The sequence below is a fragment of the Nothobranchius furzeri genome, chromosome 5, assembly GCF_043380555.1.
Source record: "Nothobranchius furzeri strain GRZ-AD chromosome 5, NfurGRZ-RIMD1, whole genome shotgun sequence".
Classification (NCBI taxonomy): Eukaryota; Metazoa; Chordata; class Actinopteri; order Cyprinodontiformes; family Nothobranchiidae; genus Nothobranchius; species Nothobranchius furzeri.
This window is the reverse complement of record NC_091745.1, coordinates 29,351,453-29,371,223: the sequence shown is the minus strand read 5'-3', so window position 1 is coordinate 29,371,223 and position 19,771 is coordinate 29,351,453. Positions and strand designations below refer to the sequence as shown.

The 19,771-nt window shown below is 45.3% G+C and overlaps 1 protein-coding gene across 1 annotated transcript in view; it reads left to right on the top strand.

Annotated features, from left to right (window-relative positions):
* Nucleotides 1-19,771, top strand: part of doc2a (double C2-like domains, alpha) — a 111,949-nt gene that overhangs the window by 83,598 nt on the left and 8,580 nt on the right. Inside the window, exon 8 of the mRNA XM_054734186.2 lies at nucleotides 13,669-13,871. Within this exon, the coding sequence (XP_054590161.1) occupies nucleotides 13,669-13,871 (203 nt within the window). The remainder of the gene's footprint in view (nucleotides 1-13,668; nucleotides 13,872-19,771) is intronic.

Genomic DNA, 19,771 nt, shown 5'->3' with positions numbered 1-19,771 from the left:
TTCGTTAAACCAGCTGCAGTTCTGGAAACCCTGCTTTAAGATAATCCAGGACACCTACAAAGCAACACACAAGATATTCATAAACTATTTACAGAAATGTATGTTTTTACTCATAAAAATGTAAAATAAATGACTTAAATCCTTAGTTTAGATGATAGTTTTCTGCTGTGAGACAGATGTTGCTGAAGCTGCTCTAACAGGGTTTAAACCCGCAGCATCATTCTATTCAATTCAATTCAGTTCAAAAATACTTTATTAATCCCAGAGGGAAATTGATTGCTGTAGTAGCTCAGAATAATAATAATCAAGTCATCAAAGAGTTGTTGTATATTACAATGGCTGTTGGCAGGAAGGATCTCCAGTAGCGGTCAGTGTTGCAGCCAAACTGAAGAAGCCTCTGACTGAAGACACTCTTCCGTTGTCGGACAGTCTTGTGAAGAGAATGCTCAGGGTTGTCCATCATTTTCTTGATTCTCTGGAGAATCCTTCTCTGCATTATCTCCTCCAGCGGTTCCACAGTCGTCCCCAGAACAGAACCAGCCTTTGTTATTAGGCTGTTGAGCCTTTTCAGGTCCCTGCTTCTGATGCTGCTACCCCAACAGACGATGGCTGAAGAGATTACACTCTCAACAACAGACTTGTAGAAGATCTGCAGCATCTTGCTACAGACATTGAAGGACCTAAGCGTCCTCAAGAAGTGCAGTCTGCTGTGTCCCTTCTTGTAAACAGCTTCGCTGTTCTTTCTCCAGTCCAGTCTGTTGTCCAGGTGAACTCCAAGGTACTTGTATTCCTCAACCACCTCCACTTCTTCTCCCATGATGGAAACAGTGTTTGACTCCACCCTGTTTCTTCTGAAGTCTAAAATCACCTCCTTTGTTTTGTTCACCTTCAAGGTCAGATGACTGTTTCCACACCATGCCACAAAGCGCTCCACCAGCTCTCTGTACTCAGCTTCCTGTCCATCTCTGATACACCCGACAACTGCAGAGTCATCTGAGTATTTCTGTAGATGACAGGTCTCTGATTTGTACTGGAAGTCTGAGGTGTACAGGGTGAAAAGGAATGGTGAGAGTACAGTCCACTGTGGTGCTCCAGTGTTACTGATTGCCTGGTTTGATGTGCAGTTCTTCAGCCTCACAAACTGTGGCCTGTTTGTCAGGTAGTCTTTAATCCAGGCGATAGTTGAGGCCCCCACCTGTGTCTTCTGGAGTTTCTGGCAAAGAACATCAGGCTGGATTGTGTTAAATACACTGGAGAAATCAAAGAACATGACCCTGACAGTGCTGCCTGCTTTGTCCAGATGACAGTGGGTTGGCTGAAGCAGCTGGATGATGACATCTTCAACTCCAACTCCATGGCGATAAGCAAACTGCAGCGGGTCCTGATATGTTCTAGTTTGCTTATTCAGGTGGACCAACAGGAGTCTCTCCAGGACCTTCATGATGTGGGATGTCAGGGCAACCGGTCTGTAGTCGTCATTGACTGACGGGCGAGTTTTCTTTGGAACTGGAACAAGGCAGGATGTCTTCCACAGGACTGGAACCTTCTCCTGGGCCAGGCTGAGGTTGAAGAGGTGCTGCAGAATCCCACAGAGCTGCTCTGCACAGGCCTTCAGTACTCTGGGGCTGACACCATCTGGACCTGCAGCCTTGTTCCTGTTCAGTCTCTCCAGCTGCCTCTTCACCTGACTTCTAGAGACAGATGGGTGGGAGGGGGAGGTAACTGGGGCAGCAGCATCTCCTGACTTGGTTGAAGACAGATTTATAGAACCAGAAGAGTCCATGACTGTGTTAGAGGACAAAAGAGCTGGTGTGTGACAGGAAAATGTTGGATCAGAGGAGGATGGGTTGTCTGATTGGCTGGGGACAGGTGAGGATGATGCTGGGTTTGTTCCAGAACTGAACCTATTGAATAACTTGCTCAGTTCATTGGCTGTGTCCAGGCTGCCATCTGTGCAATCCTTCCTCTGCTTGAAGCCTGTGATCTTCTTCATCCCTGACCAGACATCTCTGATATTGTTCCTCTGTAGTTTGTTCTCCAGCTTCTTCCTGTATGCCTCCTTGCTGTCTCTGATCTTGATCTTCAGTTGATTCTGTATACTCCTCAATAATTCCCTGTCTCCCTCCTTGAAGGCTCTTTTCTTCTCATTTAGCAGATTCTTCAGTTCACTGGTGATCTAGGGTTTGTTATTAGCGAAGCATCTCACTGTTCTGGTGGGTATGATGTTGTCCACACAGAAGTTTATATAGTCAGTGACACATCCAGTCATTGCATTGATGTCCTCTTCATATCCTTGGCAGAGAGTCATCCAATCTGTGGTCTCAAAACAACCCTGCAGGGCTTCTTCAGCGTCCTGTGACCATTTTCTAACAGTTCTTGTTGTCACAGGTTGCCTCTGAACAAGTGGTTTGTATTCCGAGCAGAGAAAAACAAGATTGTGAGCTGATTGTCCCAGAGGAGGTCTTGTTTTGGACATGTATGCATTCTTTACATTTGCATAACACAAATCCAATGTCTTGTTTTCTCTGGTGGAGCAGCTGACAAACTGTTGAAATGTTGGAAGTGTAGCAGAGAGCGAGGCATGATTGAAATCACCAGATATAGCCACAAATGCATTGGGGTGCTGGGTTTGTAGCTTAGCAACAACGGAACTGATGGCATCACATGCATTTTCAACAATGGCTGAAGGTGGAATATAAACGGTTGCCAAGACAACACTGGTGAACTCTCTTGGCAAATAATATGGGCGACAACTTACTGCCAAGAGTTCAACATCTGGGCTGCAGAGATGACATTTCACTGAAACATGACCTGGATGGCACCATATGTTGTTGACAAGCACTGCCACTCCATCTCCTTTTCTTTTCCCGCTCCTCTTCAGATCTCTGTCTGCTCGTACAGTTAGGAATCCTGGCAGAGAGACGCTGGAATCGGGGATATGGTCCTGCAGCCACGTCTCACTGAAACACATAACACTGCACTGCCGAGTCCTCTCTGGCTACCACTCTGGCTGAGTCCTTGAAAGGGCTTGGAGTTCCTCCATCTTGTTGGCCAGTGATCTCACATTGCCCGTTATGATCGACAGAAGAGACGGTTTGAATTTCCTCTTTCTCCGTCTCCGTTTTGCTCCCGCTCTGCACCCACACTTCTTGCGTTTTAGCTCATTTGGGATTTGTGGCTTCAGTTGAGGTATTATTTCAGCCTTCCCAATGTTAATCAGCTGCTCCCGGTTGTAAACCAGCTTGTTGCCATGGTTACGCATCATAACAAATGCTCAAAAAGTGAAAAAAGTGAAAAAAATAGCAGTAAAAATCCTCCAAGCTTCACAGCACCAGAAACAGAAAAGTAAAATGTCCAAAAAAATACTGTTTTCTTGAGAAACTAGAAGAAAAAACGTCCAAGAAAAGGCAAAACTTACACATAGTCAACAGAGCTACTCCAACATGCAGCCACCCAGAGCAGCGCAGTTCCGGAAAATCATGTGGCCTGAATCTCAGCGTAACAGATCAAATCAGCCTGAGTAGAAAGTTTTCTGCATCCATCCCACTGCAGAGAGGATCTCCGAGGAAATTCCTCCCTTTAACCTGATAGTCCAGCTGGAAAAGGACAAGTCCTTCGTCCTCCTACCTGGGGGTGGGGCTTTGCTGACTGACATCCCTGAAAGCCTATTGGAGTGATAGACGAGCTGTCTGAGGTCGATGCAACAGAAAGTTCATTTGGCGGTCGGACTGAGGCCCGTGGTCGTAGTGCCTCCCACAGCAGCTGTTGCAGTCCTGCTGTGTCTCTGCATGTTTTAAAGGTATAGTCAAGAGCTTTAAGAGCTCTTGGCTTTCACTCTCCACCCACTTCAAATCTTTGCTTTACAATATTTAGATTTTAGTTGATCATGAATAAACGTGGAATCACAAAGCAGCTGCTGCACAGATTAGTGACCCAAATGTGGAGTCTCATAAAAGCGTCGCTTCACCAGATTTTATTTTAGTTTAAGTGTGATAGAAGATGAGAGGAGATCAGAACTAAACTCAAACTAATGAAGACCACCTGAAGTGGAAACTACTCTGTTTTCTTTATCAGCCTCCAAAGATGGAAGTGTTATCCTCCTAATGAGCCAATCCGTCAAAAGTAGCTTAAACTTTGAGCAGCTGGAAATCAGCTGGAAAGCAGAGATGAGGTCACAAGGTGACCTGAAGACTTCAGACCCACAGAGGAGGAGAACTGGCCCACAGGGACCTCGGAGTGGTGCTTTCTTCTGTACAGCATCAGTTGGTAATAAATAGACATCCTGAGCAGAGCTTCCGCCTCCTGCTGGGTTCACACAGGATGGATAAACAACTCAGAACACAAAGCATCTTCAAAAGATCATGACGAAAAGATCCTTTCTGTAAAAGTGTTGCTCAGAGTTGAACAATGTTTGACCACACATCTAAAAAACATGGTCAAAAGGAGCGGATCCACTTTGCCCCGCCATATCTGGCTGGGTTTCTACAAATACACGCTCCTTCACGCTCCCTACACTCGGCTGATCAAGAATTACCAACGAGGTATAAGATGTGATCGGGCCTTTTCTGTCCTGGCTCCTATCTGATCCCAGCTCCCACTTGTCATCAGTCGCCATCACTGCAGGTCTTCAGACTCATTTTTATCGTTTGGCTTTCACGTGATATGCTTTTAGTCTTTTATCATGTCTGTTTTATCGTTTTATTCATTTTGAATGCTGCTTTTAAGTGTTTTATTGTTCACTGCCCTTTTAACCCTGATGAATTGCTCCCTTCAGACGGGGGTCTTTCCTGCTGCCTTTAAAAGGGCGGTGGTGAGGCCCCTGTTGAAGAAGAGCAATTTAGATTTTAATGAATTAAACAATTATCGACCGGTATCCAACTTACCATTTTTAAGCAAAATTTTAGAAAAGTTGGTTTTAAATCAACTAAATGATTTTATAAACACTAATAATGTCCTAGAGAAATTTCAGTCTGGTTTTAGGGTGAACCACAGCACCGAGACAGCCCTTCTGAAGATTTTAAATGATTTTAGAGTAAATTATGATAAACAGAAGTTGACAGTGTTGGTTCTACTGGATCTAAGTGCTGCCTTCGATACAGTAGACCACACTATTCTTTTAACTCGTTTACAACAGATTGGCCTCTCTGGTGCTGTACATAGATGGTTCACATCCTACCTCACAGACAGGACTTTCATGGTGAGTTTGGATACCTGTTCCTCTAGGGTCCATGGGATTACATGTGGTGTGCCCCAGGGTTCAATTTTAGGCCCAGTGCTTTTTAATCTTTATATGCTCCCTCTTGGCAGTGTCATCAGGAGACACGGGGTCAACTTTCACAGTTTTGCTGATGATACACAGTTGTACATCTCCGTGTCTCCGGATGACTCTCGGTCAATGGATGCACTTTTTAACTGCATTTTAGACATCGAATCCTGGATGGCAGAGAACTTTCTCCAGCTCAACCAGGACAAAACTGAAGTTTTAGTCATTGGTCCTGAGGCCCAGAGAGAGAAGCTTTTACCGAAATTACAATCTCTGTCTTTTAATCCATCTGAACAAGTGAAGAACCTGGGTGTGATTTTTGACTCTGAGCTGACTTTTATCCCACACATTAAAAATATCACAAAAATAGGTTTTTATCATCTAAAGAACATCGCCAGAGTCCGCCCCATTCTCTCTCGGGCCGATACGGAGATGCTGATGCATGCTTTTATCACCAGTAGGATAGACTACTGCAATGCCCTGCTTTCTGGTCTTCCCAAAAAGAGCATCTCAGGCTTACAACTTCTACAACATCCAGCAGCACGTGTCCTGATGAAGACCAGGAGGCGGGAGCACATGACACCAGTTTTAGAATCATTGCATTGGCTCCCCGTATGTTTCAGGATCCATTTTAAGGTTCTTCTAATGGTTTTTAAGTGTCTTAACGGTCTTGAGCCTTCTTATCTATCAGAACTGCTTTTACAATATGAACCCTCGCGGCCTCTGTGCTCCTCTGGCAGGCGTCTCCTGGTCATCCCTAAAGTCAGGACACAAACTCACGGCGAGGCGTCCTTCCAGTGTTATGGCCCTCGCCTCTGGAACGAGCTGCCAGAGGACCTCAGGGCCGCAGAGAACGTTCATGTTTTTAAGTCAAGACTCAAGACCCATCTTTTTAGGTTAGCTTTTATCTAAATATTTACTAGTTTTATTTCTCGTTTTACATGATTATATTTTATTACTTGCTTTGCATGTTCTATATAATTATATTTTAGCACAGTTTTATTATTTAAATTATTATTTTACTGTCTATGATTTTATTTATTACTTATTTTCTAATTTTTGTCATTTATATTAGCTCTTTTATTACATTTTTACTCATTTTAATCCAGTGTTTCCTCTGTGGGGGCCCTCTGCCCCAGGAGCGGTGGTCGACTGTAGCTTCCTGGGCGCTCTATAGGTGGGGGTCTATGCTCCCCCTCCACTGAGCGCCCTGACTTAGTGTGGAAGACCTGATGCTGCCGGGACAGACGGCTCCTCTGATGGCGTTTCCTTGTGTTACCATACTTGGCTCATCTGGACTCAGCCTAATATAATTTTTACTCGTGTGTGTGTGTGTGTGAGTCTGTGTGTGTGTGCGTGTGCTTGCATATGTTTGTTAATGTTTTTAACCTGTTATGGGAATCTGGGTTCATTTTGTAAAGCACTTTGAATAACACTTTGTTTGAAAAGCGCTTTAGAAATAAAATTTGATTGATTGATTGATTGATTATGGGCTTCCGTAACGGCAGTGGAAGGTGCGGTACAAATAAAGTTTGGCTGAACAAAATTAACAAAACAAACATTTCAAACATATCAGTCTGTCTGTAATGAATCAATCTAAAATGCAAATGTCACTTTTTGAATGGAATTACTGAAATAAATCAACTTTTTCATGACATTCTAATTTTGCGACCAGCCTCTGTTTATGAAACCAGTTAACAGGGTCGGCTGGTATCAGCCATCCAACATTACTTATACGTATACTTATAACAGCTGTCGCTGGCCAAGGTGCTGACATAGAGGAATAAAATACACTTAAGGAAAAGATTAAAATGCAATAAAAACGTATAAGCTACAACATGTCCACAAAATTCAAAATAACCCATTCTTTATGCACAGAAGTTTGTTGTTGTTGTTATTTGTTAAAAATTGTGATTATGAGACGTTTCTTCATTTCACCTCATTAGTTAGGTTCAAAGATGAGTGTGATCAAAGCGGAGTGTGTTCAGATGCTGGATCTTGGTCTCTGTGATCCTCCGTCGTCTCCGTGAGGGCAGATCCTCTCAGAGAGTCATCATGTGAATTAGTCCTCATCATCTGCTCCCTAACTGGGATCATTTCCACTGAACCAATCCTCCCGCAGATCAAACAGCTTCTCATTTTCTGAAAGACTTCTGGACTCTTTACGGACCTCCAGGGTCTCTGAAGTGCAGGTTAAAGTAGGATGATTCTGGTTATTAAACTGGACTGGTACCAGAACCATGACTGGTGTTAGGGTTTGTTTAAAGCCATGTGGAGCAGGCGGAGGGAGAGTAGGGGGTCTTAGCCACCTCTGTTGTTGCTTGGCTTCCTGGCGCTGGAGGCTAGGAGGGAGATCTGGCCGTCTGGTTGGGGTCTGGGGTGGTGGGTTGCTGTGCTCAGCGTTGGGCGGGGGAGCCTGCTCATCAGCACCCCAGCAGAAAGGGTCAAACTCTGGTTACCGGTGATGGTTGTACCCAATGTGCAGCAGTACCGGGACCAGAGTGAATAGGGTGTGTATGGGGAGCATGAGTGGGTGTCCGGCATGCATTTTTGTAAGTCTTGGGTTGTATGTGCATGTGTGAGCATGAGGGAGGGAGCGTGTGACTGTGTTTGTGTATGACTGTATATGTCAGGTGGGGCCTTTGACTCCTCCCCTCTCCTGGAACTTCTCTTGATGATATAGATCTCTGTCCCCCCTCCCCCTGCCACACCTGGTGTGGGGGCTTGTGCCTTGGTCTGCCTGAGTGTTCGTGGCAACCGGGTCTGGGGGTTTAAGATTTTGGCATCTGCCTGATAGATCCCGGTGGCTGCCTGGTGGGGTCTGGGTCCCTGGGCTCTGCTGGGTCCCCGGCGGGGGTGGTAGCCCCTGGGTCCCGGGTCACTGGGTCCCGGGCTCGGCCGGCTAGGGGGTGGGAGGCTGCGGGCGGGCCTGTGGGCTTGCCGCTGATATCTCCCGGTACTCTGCCGGCTGCTGGTTGTGGCCCCCCGGGGCGATCCTCTGTGCCTCTCGAGGGGGGCGGGGGCTTTCCTGGTTGCTTGGGGTTCCTGTGTTGTGGGGCAGCGCCTGGATCTCTGGGACTTGGAGCTCCCCCTGTCTCCTGCGCATCTTTGGGGGGCGGATCTGTGGCCCCTCACACTCTCTGTTGGACGCTCCTATAGAGAAACCTTACATAAACAAGCGCGTGTACACACACAGGTGCTCACATGGTGCTCTCAAAAGTATGGGCTTGGGCACATTCAACACGTGTCTTAAGACTATGGTGGGCACTTAATGCACTGTGATTTATTATCGTGATTCTTCAGTTAAGCAATGTTGATTATATATTTTCTTCATCAAGTTGACGCAGTGATAGCTAGATCTTGTTGTATTGTTGTTGTGTCCCTTTTTTTTTGTCTTTTTGCTTTTTTTCTGCAGGTCTAGAAGCAGACTCTTGTTCATTGTTTATTTTTGTGGACCCCCCCCTCCTCTCTCTCCACCTTTTCTCTTCCTTTCTCTTTCACCTCTGTCTCCGTGTCTGGTCAGAATTACAAAGCATTCAACAACAATAACAATAAAGTTTTAAGTATCAGGCGTGACATTAAAAGCAGACGCTTTGATGCTCCACCTGAGAATAAATCTGTAAGGCTTGTCACCAGCATTCAGACATCAATTCTGCTTGCTTCACAGCCAGACAGGACACGGTAAAAATAAATAAATAAATAAATAAAATAAAATAAAATAAAGTCATGTGACGCTGTGTGTCAGAGAGGAAACAACAATCAGACTTATTTTAAAAGACTCCTGCTTTTGTTGAAGCAAGTTCACACAGCTGCTTCCTTTGAAACTCTGGTTTTATGAAGATGACGGGTTCATTCATTTTCTCTGTGCCCTGCTCCACAACATCCACTTGTTTCAGTCTCAACTGGAAGCTGCTTCTTTAATTTAAATCAAACATGCAACACAAACACAGCCGCTACACAGAAATCCATCCCAAAAGCACAGATGAGCAGCAGAAAACAAACATGATAAAAATGTCCTGTTGTGTTCAAATGAAAACATTCTGCACTAAAAGGAAATGTCTACGATTTTACAAAATCTGCAGCTGTTGTTCTGCTGCATGAAAACAACACAGGCCAGACTTCTTGATCAGTCTTCAGTTTCTTCTTTCTTACATTTCTTATGAGAAGTCCTGACCTCCAAAATCCAGGGACCTTTGATAGCGCTGCAGCTGTGCAGCCATCTGGGTCAGAACATCGTGTGTGTGTGTGCGCGCGCGTGCGTGCGTGTGTGTGCGTGCGTGTGTGCGCGTGTGTGTGTGTGTGCGCGTGTGCGTGTGTGTGCGTGCCTGTGTGTGTGTGCGCATGTGTGTGTGTGTTTCTCATCAGCTGTTGTTCTGCACCTATGTAATGATGCAAGTGTTTGGAGTCAGGGGACTAACAGGGGTTTTACCTGATGACTCACCTTCAGTCTGCAGGCTGCTGATCTGAGAGCAGCAAACATGTCTGAGGCCCTGTCCACACGTAGCCGGGGATCTGCCAAAACGTAGATATTTTTCTACGTTTTGGCCTGTCATCCACACGAAAACGGAGTTTTTTCACACGAAAACGGATCTTTTTAAAAACTCCGGCCAAAGTGAAGATCTGCGTTTTCTCCGTTTTGGGTGTCTGCGTGTGGACGGACAAAACCGGAGTTTTAAGGTCCGCAACGTCACTTTCCGCGACAAAAAATGCTGACATCACGTGTGCGACCTGTGTTTACACTAGCCGACATCATGGAAGCCTTCAGAGCTGCGCTCTGTCACTACCCGATCCATCAATTGTCCAAGCGCTTTCTGCTTGTTTGTTTTTGCAAGCGGAATTACTGCTCCTTGCGGAAGACCACAGACGAAGGACGAGGTTAAGAACGGAGGAACTACTGCCGCCTACAGGTCTGGCATGTCCTTAACAACGTATTTATCCGGGTACGTGTGGACAGAGTTTGTTTTTAAAACGCGGTGGTGTGGATGCAAGTTTTTGGAGGGGCGGATATTCGTTTTTAAAAAAACCCCGGCTACGTGTGGACTAGGCCTAAGTGTCTCCGGGGTTTTCTTTCTGAGTACTCTGGGCGTTTGGCAGTTTTCCTTCTAACAAGCTGGAAACAGAGTGGTTTGGATCAAAAGTCTAATTAAACAAATGAGTGTGTTTTCTCTTTGTGCTTGTTTGCAGGGTTTCCTTCTTGACACAACAAATTTAATTAAACTAATTGGCAGCATAAAGTCTAACAAGCAGCCTCAGCCTGAGAACATCAGGATTAATTAAACGCCACAAAGAGCTGCAGTCCATTCAGCCGCTTCTGTTGTTGTATATTATCAACAGAGCTGAATGGATCAGAACAAGGCAAACTGCTGGCTGGAACACACACACACGCACGCACACACACACACACACACACACACACACACACACACACACACACACCGTAGGCTGCAGTGATAGCCTGTGTTGGTTAGCATTAGCGATGCTAGGAGTGCTTTTGCAGCAGCATCTTGTAGCTCATTCGGATTGTTCTGGTTCATGTTTCAGAGTCTGGAGAAAAATACTTCAACTTTCAGTATGAACGCTATTGTTTTGGTTTAAATCATCACATGTAACAGAGCTTGGAACGGTCCACTAACCTCACAGGGGAGACACCTTTTCATTACACACATGTAACAACACATAACACATAAAACCAGCACCGTGAGGTGGCTAGGTGTTATATGAGGCCCCCGTGACTGCAGCGTGCCGGGGTCCTGCAGCTGCAGAAGACGATAGCAAAACAAGAAAAACCTTGGTGGGGTTTAGTTCTCTGCACCTCCTCAAACATTTTAGACCTGCTCTTGTTTACATCCAGCTGTCTGGTGACGTGGATGTTCTCTGAAGATCAGACCTTTATGGTCAGATACCAGACACTTCACTCAGATGGAAATGCGTTCCTCAGCCACTCACCTGGAAGATGATGACCTTTCCTACAGCAGTAGAGCGAGATGTGAAAGTCGGGTCAGGAGTGCTTCTGTCAGCCAGAGCGGAGAGGTTAATGTTCCAAATGTGACCCAAACGAAATCTGATCTGGGGATTTGTTTACAAAACGCATCTCTGGCAGTCCAGAGAGAAACATCTTCTCCTGGGAGCTGTCGATAGGCAGCTTTATGTGGCGTGACTAGTAGGAAGAAACGCTGAACACAGATAACCCTGTAGAAGATCATTACTGAGGTTATTTTAGTTGAAGGGACATTTTAAAATAAAAAAATCTCACCTGTTGCATCTTTTCATGTTGTCATGTGGGCCTCTTCTGCTTTTGTCAGTGTTTGGTTTCAGGAGTTCTTTGCCTAAAACAAGCCCTTTGAAAAAGTCCTTTTTTGTGATGTCACAGTTGGGAAAATGAGCAGAGAGCAGGGGTGCCCAATCCTGGTCCTGGAGGGCCGGTGTCCAGCAGGTTTTGTGGTTTTTGTGCTCCAACACACTTGATTAACTGGTTGAATCACCTGTGCAGCATCTCATCAGGCTCTGCAGAAGCCTGTTAATCACCTGCTGATTGAAATCAGGTGTGTTGAAGTAGAGTTAAAACTAAAACGTGCCCTCCAGAACCAGGATTGGGCACCCCGGCATAGAGCCACCTCTCACCTGTAAGAGCGGCGGTTCTGTTCTGATCCCCTCCCAGAGGGGGAGGGGAGGGGTGGGCGTGGCCAGCAGCAGCTAAAATGGCTCATTCTGGACAGCATCGAGAAAGCCAGGAATAAAACTGCAGAAATTGCATTATAGGAATTAGAACTTCATGTTTTGTATCGACCATAAAAATAATATCCAACGTCGTAATACAGGTGAGTCACGAGGTGAAAGAAGGGTTTGCTGTCTGTAATCGGACCTGGACAGGTGATGGGTGGGGTTCATGGCATCGGAGACAGGACGTCTCAGTTCAGACCAAAAAAGTGAGAAAGATGGAGGATGAAACTATTGATACTATTCTGTAGAGATCCAGGTGGAGGCGAAGCCTGTCTGCTTCTGCTCTCAGTGTGAGAGCACGAGGGTCATGAGTAGAAACCAGGATTATAGGTGGACTCTGGGGGATCTGCTGCCTGAATCAAGCCAAAGTTGCTGTGAGTTCATTTTAAACCAAACTAGATGTCAGATGACCGACTCTGTTATTTGTTACCTGCAAATGTCCTCAGAGGAAAAACATTCGTTTAAGTCGGGTTTCTAATGAAGAACCGCTCTGAGCTGCTGTTTCCTCTGTGGACAACGTCCTGGTTAATGAGAACTCTGAACAGTGGAAACCTGTGTGAGGAACTGGAGGTTTTCCAGTTTGATTCGCCAGGAGCCCAAACATGGAAGCAGCAGCAGACATTCTAAAAACCAGCATGCACCTTCTGCTGTTACAAATATTTGAACGTTCTACAAAAAGTGCTGGAAATCAGCTACAATAACACAAAGACCTCAGTTCAGCCAAACAAATATGGTTCTGATTCTGTGTTTGTTAGCCAAATACCTCCAGAGCTAATGGAGAGGTTCTAATGAAACCAACAAAACGTGACAACTGGACTCACTCGCCTCCTTTAAGATGTTTTCATCCAAGGAGAAAAGGAACACGTTCATAACTGCAGTGATCCGTATTACTGAAGCTGATTCAAAACACCCTCCGTCCTTCGATTGCTTGCTCCACCTGAAGGACGTCCGTATGTGATGAGAGAGCAAACTGCACAGAGATCCACAAGCTGACTTCACGGTGTCTGCAGAACAAACTTCAACCAAAGAGCTGATGGTGGACTTCAGGAGGAACAAAGTATTTTACCATCAAATAAGTCAGGGTAGAGTCACAACCTTCAGGCTCCTCGGTGCACGCACGCACGCACGCACGCACACACACACACACACACACACACAGCAGGAAGAGAGAGGCAGCGAAGGTTCGTCATCTCAGACCTGTCCTCTCTCTGGAGAAGTCCCATCCTCGTGGCCCGTCTGCGTTTGAGCCATTTGCCCCAGGAAGGCGCTTCAACACTCAAAAGCAGTTTTTCCCTCAGAGCCATCATCGCTCACTGTGTAGTTCCCATAGAGATGCTTAAAACGGTTCCTGGAGGTCCACATCCATCCCAATACTCAAAGTGTACCTTTGTATTCATGAACCCTCTCATCCTCCCACAGTGTCTGACCTTCTACCTGAACCCCACACATCCAAGACTTTTTGTGATTTCCTGTATTAGGTTTGATAAAATAAGCACAAGATTACATGTCTGGTTTTGTATGATTGATTTTACTGACTTGGGTCGTGGATGCAGTGTTAACGTCTTCAGTCTGACCTCCCACGCCGTAACTTCTACAGATGACAGGATTACCTCTAGCTGCTGATGAGTCATCTTCATCACCTGCAGATGAACTGATCAACCCGACTGATCCCATCTTGTCTACAGTGGGAAAAAGAGCAGCTGCACAGCTTGGAGGAGAGAGGTCGTCTTCTCCTGTCCCTTCAGTTTGTTCCTCCGGTGGATCCAGAAGGTTCTGATGCTGATGGAGGTGAAGGAAGTCGTGGTGGAGGTCTCTGTGTGGGCGTGAGGCGTTGTGCCCACTTGGCAGCCATGGATGTCAATGGATTCTCCGACCCCTATGTCAAAATGTAAGTCACACTCAAGGTGCACCAGAACCGAGCCGGATACAAAGTCCAATTCAGTCGCTTCATCACAGGACACATCATGTATGTTTGTGTCGTGAGCTGAATGTGATACAGCTTTGAGCACTGTTCACTGTTCACGTGGGCTAGAATGAGGTTCTGGAGATGGAGCTTCCTTCTATGGACCGTACGTCGGTTTTAGGGGTGTCACGGTATGAAAATGTAACCTCACGGTTATTGTGACCAAAATTATCACGGTTTTCGGTATTATCGCGGTATTTTTTAAACGGTGTTGCATATGTTCAGAAAGCATTGATAGTCCTGTTCTACACAAACTGAAATAGTTCTGAAAAGGTTTAACATTGTTTATTAAACCTAAAATAACACAAAGCCTTAGCAAAAGTGCAACTTTTCACAAGTAAAGGAACAAATAGCTTCTTTTTCTGGAACATGTTACAGTAGTCAGTGCAGGTTTAAATTATACAAATCCAAACATTCAAAACATAAACAATATGTAAACAAATCAAAGAAACACCACTTGTTTTCTCATATACTTGTTTTCTTCATTATCAAAATGAAAATCTAAAACTCCAGTCCACACTTGACTTGAGCACTGTACAAGTCAACCTTAAAAAATATGTATTTAAAATAAATATCCACTTTAAACAAATTACTAAAATAACTACTACACTATGTAATCAAATCCAAATGTTCAAGTATAAATGGCATTGAATAAGTAAACAAATCAATGACAAGGAACTAATTGTATATTTCTCTTCATCATCAACAAATAAGATGCTTCATCCAGCAACAGGGTGTCCGTGACACGGTTTAAATGCTGGCAGAGGACGCTGCGGCTGCAGTATATAGTGACTCGTTGCATTCTCCCTCAGCCAAAAGTCCTCACGTCATGCATTTAAGCTAAAATGCTAATGTTAACTTACCTTGCACTGGCTGTAGAGACGTGGGTGATGGTCACTCAGATGTGCCATTAGATTCGCAGTGTTGCTGCCTTTTGCAGACACTTGTTTCCTGCACGTTCTGCAAACGGGATAGCCGTCTTCTATTAACTGTCCCTCAGCATTTTTCAGAAATCCAAAATATGCCCATACTTCCGATTTAGTCTTCTTTGAGGGCTGATGGATGTCCTGGGCGCTGCCGTCTCCTCCTTCGGCCATTATTTCAGCTTCAAAGTTTTGGTGCCGTTGCAAACTAAAAAGTGCGTGTGCGCGGGAACTTCAGCTGAAGCGACGGTGGCTGGTAAGGGTCACCGCGCCGAAACCGCGGCCACGGTAAACCCACCGAGATAATTTAGTTTATTAAAAACTGGACCGGTTATTTTTATTGTCAACTTTTTTACCGGGATTTACCGCTATACCGGTTACCGTGACAACCCTAGTCGGTTTAACATCCAGATTTGGATAAAAACTGAAAACTTTGATGTTTCTGTCACAGAATAAAATCTTCTTAGAGGAGAGGAACTCCTGAAGCAGAACCAGTGTGGGTTAGGGCTGGACACTATTTAATAATGATCTATCAATGTACATGTGATGCCACCGAAAAAAGCATCAGTAAAAAGCCAGCTATAGCACTTATCACAAAGTGCTTCACATAGATCCAAACAAAACAGTCATTAAATCATAATTATCTAGATTAACATCAGAAAAAAATAAAGTTATTTCATAAACAGAAGAAATTTTGCAATTTGGAGTTATAAGATAATAAAAGACTTGAGTTATAAGATAATAAGAGACTCATGTAAACGCAGTTTTAATAAAAGGGTCTTTAGCTGTTTAACAATGTCCAGACTGTCACTGCTGCGTACGGATAAAGGACGTTCATTTCAAAGTCGGGGTGCAACAGTCTGGAAGGAGCGATCACCTCGACTTTTAGATCTGGTCTTTGGAACGTCTAGAAATCTCTATTTCCTTTTTCCCATTATAGCCCATCAGGTATCTTAATACTGGAGTTACTTACTCCCAGCCAGCCAGGGACACAGACCCTTAGCCCAAACCTCACCCTCTCAAACCTAAAGACAGCACGGGATTTAAACATGTCGCAGAAAGAAGGTGGAGGAAATGTCCCAAAAAACCTTCATTAAGGGTAATGTTTCAGTCTGACAAAGTAAACAGTTGTTTTCTAAAGTTGAAGAGAATCAATAAAAACCGAGTCTGGTTTAGTGATGACATAAAATGGCCACGTAGCCCTTTACCTGTCTGGCCGAGCAAGTGGTAGAGCACGTGTGTGTCATGTTGAGGGGAGGTTGGACCCAATGTGCAGGAGCCCAGACTGACACCAAGACTGAGATGTTGTCAAAAATTGATAGTCCTTTATTGAAGCAGCGTGGCGGTAAAATCCAGAAGGGGCACAAGAAAACAAACTCACCAAGTTCAGGAGCGCAGGAGGAACCAACAAACACACGACGAGACCGGGCCTTAAATACCCAGAGGGCAGCGATCAGGGAAACAGGCAGCAGGTGTGAGCTGATGGGAGGCGGGAGAGACGAGTTACCTACGTGGAGAAGAAACACGATAAACTAAAGGGAGATACTAACTTCATCCAAACACACAGAAGAGTAAAAACAAGTGAACTAATAAACCTAAAACTACTGTAGAGGCACTGGATCTTTCACTGGGGAAACCAAACAAGAGGGAATCTATAGGGAGGCTAACAATAAATGAGATGGGACAACTAATATGAGGTTGAGGTGACTAGGGTTCGGGGGGGGACCTGGAAGGGGCCGGGACCACCGGGACACAGAACATGACATTCTGAAGTCCCTACATCACACTGAAAAGTTAAAGCTGTCACGGTGAATCTACACAACAAGCTAGATTGTGAACGCAGACTTGATCCCCCCCCCCCGAGTCAGACAGCTACGCTGCCGGAGGTGTGATAGCACCAAACGCCAGTCGCCGTTTTCTGTGTCCAAACGCGACTTCAGATGGGGATTTTCTTTTTGGGACTCTGGTAGTTTGTCCTAAAGTTGAAGTGGTAGCAGCCGGCTGTTTCTCCTGCTCTGACATTATTGAGCGGAGAACCTCTCACACCAGTGCTAAATATGTGGGTGTGTGATGAGTGGAGGACCCAGGGGAGTGGGGCAGCTCAGCAACACAGATGGTTCAATAGCTCACGCTCCAGCTTTCCCCCTCGCTCGTGAACAAGACCCCGAGATACTTAAACTCCTCCACTTGGGGCAGGACCTCATCCCTGACCCGGAGAAGGCGTTCCACCCTTTTCCGAATCAAGACCATGGTCTCAGATTTAGAGGAGCTGATTCTCATCCCAGCTGCACTAAAACGACTATTTCTGGTAAAAACACGTTAGTTAGAAGTCTTCCAGCATCAGCCAAACCTCTCATAAGAAATCCAGACGTTTCCTTTCAGAAACAGGTGGCTTGTTTTTCATTTTGCTGAGCAGCATCTCTACCTTCCCATCAGGAAAGGGAGGAGGAGGGGGGAGTTTGGCTGGGGTGTGAGATAACTTCTGTCAGAAGTCATACTCATGCCCCGTGTTTGTGATGTCGTCACTGAAGATGATGATGCAATGCTTGTTATACCTAGTTTCCCACCTGGACCCACCTGGACAGGAGACCCAGAGGAGCTCTGTTTGCGTTCATTCAGTTTCTCCAAAATTCAGAATATATGTTTAAATGTAAAGATTATTTTCTGTTTTAATCGGATGTTTTGGCTTCTTATTTGAAACTTCCTAAACTAAAGGCCAGCTGTTCACATGATGACTTCATTAATGTGATGAAATCACAAGTTGAGTCTCCGCAGGATTCAGAGGAGGCCAAGGCGTCTGATTCGTCGTCAGCAAGACGATTAAAGCTCAGGTTTTATTAAACGATGCTTCAAACAAGCACCTGTTTCCTGTGAGGAAAGATGATAAATGGAAGAGTCAGAGCTCTGCGGGAAGCACCACAGATCATTTGGGATTAGGGCTTCATGATGCTTTGTTTCCGCCGACTCTTAACCCCTTCACTCGGAGGAGGAGGACAGCGTTTTCCTGTGGCTTTGAGCCAAATCAAGAGCCCTGAGAAAACGACAATCAGGTTCACACGTCATCATACTGAAAGAATTGTTCATATCAGAGATGATTCATCAGGTCAGTCTTTAAAAAAGGAAAAGTTCAATAAAAACTCAAACTTCCCTGTTTGTGAAACTGTTTTTGTTTACTAATGGTAAACAGTAAATAGCCAGTATATGTATTAGTACCTTCTTTGGGTTCTACAAACCCCCCAAGGCACTTCACAACCCATCCTGTCATTCACACACTGGTGGAGATGAGCTACAGTGTAGCCACAGCTGCCCTGGAGCACACTGATGGAGGTGAGGCTGGTGCCACCTGTTCCTCCGACCACCACACACAGGCAGCGTGGGCGACTCGAACACCTGCACCTGAACTTCATGATGACCTCACACTCTGGTTGCAAACATCTAGAAGCTGTAGACAGAGCTGTTTGTTTCACACGGGCCAGGACCGGCTGGACTGGGACGCTCCTTCAGGACAGAAACAGTTTCTCTGAACCGCCGCTAACAAAAACCTTTTGTTTCAGTGATCGCTTCATGATTAAGAATAAGAACAACTTTATTTATCCCGAGGGAAATTCTTGTGTCATGGAGGTAACCCTCTGGACGTAATGTATTCTGTTTCCTTCTCTTTAAAGCGACTTCCTGTAGCAACAGCAGCACTTCCTCCTCTTCCTGTGAGCAGAACCTCAGACTCATCAAACATTCAGACGTTAAGTCAGCTCCAGGTCATTCCTCTAAGGATGCTAACGTGACCAAATAGAAACAAGGAGAGGACGTCTTTGTAGCATTTGGTCAGATTAGTCACATGTGTGTGTGGACCACTGGCTCTGATGAAGAGGAGGTCATCGGTCTGACTGCTGGACCCATCAAAGAGAAAAGGAACAACTTCAAACCTTAAAAGTTTTAATACTCCGGTCGACGGCGGAGAGCTTCGTTTCTTAAAGCATCCACAGACAGACAACAGCCCACTGGGGGCCGTGATGGGTGTGTGTGTCCCTGTCTTCTTATTGGCTCACAGCGGCCTTCAGCTATCCAACTGTGATGAAGAGGAGCCGGTTGTCCAAGTTCTTCCTCATCTGATTATTTCCTCGTGTCATCTTTAACGTACCAAGTCAGAATCATTTACAGTCTTGTCGGCTCCGGTGGCTCGGTGCTGCAGGGTTAGGGTTCTGTTTGGACTTTTAGGTGTCCCATAAACAAGCCCCTGGAGACTAAACCTGGCTTCTCTTTTCCTTTCAACACGTCTTCCTGAGATATTCTGAACGTCCAATACGTTATTAGACGAGGTGAACACAGCCCACCTGGTTCTGTGGCCATCCCGCCTGCTGAAGCAGCAAGAGCGGATCCGTCTGAGACACACAGACAAGTTTCATCATCACAGCATCAGAAATTAATATGTGGTCTAATATTTAATGATAGCTTAATCTCACTGGGATTAGGACTAAAATGCCAGTTTGTCACAGTTCTGTTTGAAGGTTCAGGTTCATTATCTGGACTGTGTGTGTGTGTGTGTGTGTGTGTGTGTGTGTGTGTGCGTGCGTGCGTGCGTGTGTGTGTGTGTGTGTGTGTGTGTGTGTGTGTGTGTGTGTGTGATTAATGAATGATTAATCCAGCTTCATTACTGATGACTTACACGATTTGATCAGACTGCGGCGTGAAGATCATCCTGCAGGGACGACTTCAGGTTCTCAGAAGCTGTTTTCATTAGAACGTCCCGTCGTTTCCTTCCTGGACATTTGTCTCCGTTTCCTGTGAAACGACCATTTGTCCACCTCAGAGAAAAGATCAGAAGCAAGGATCAGTAAATTGCTTTAATTAAGCCCTTTGTGTTTCATCAGAGGAGGTCCGGGTCTGACAGAGAAGGTCACGACC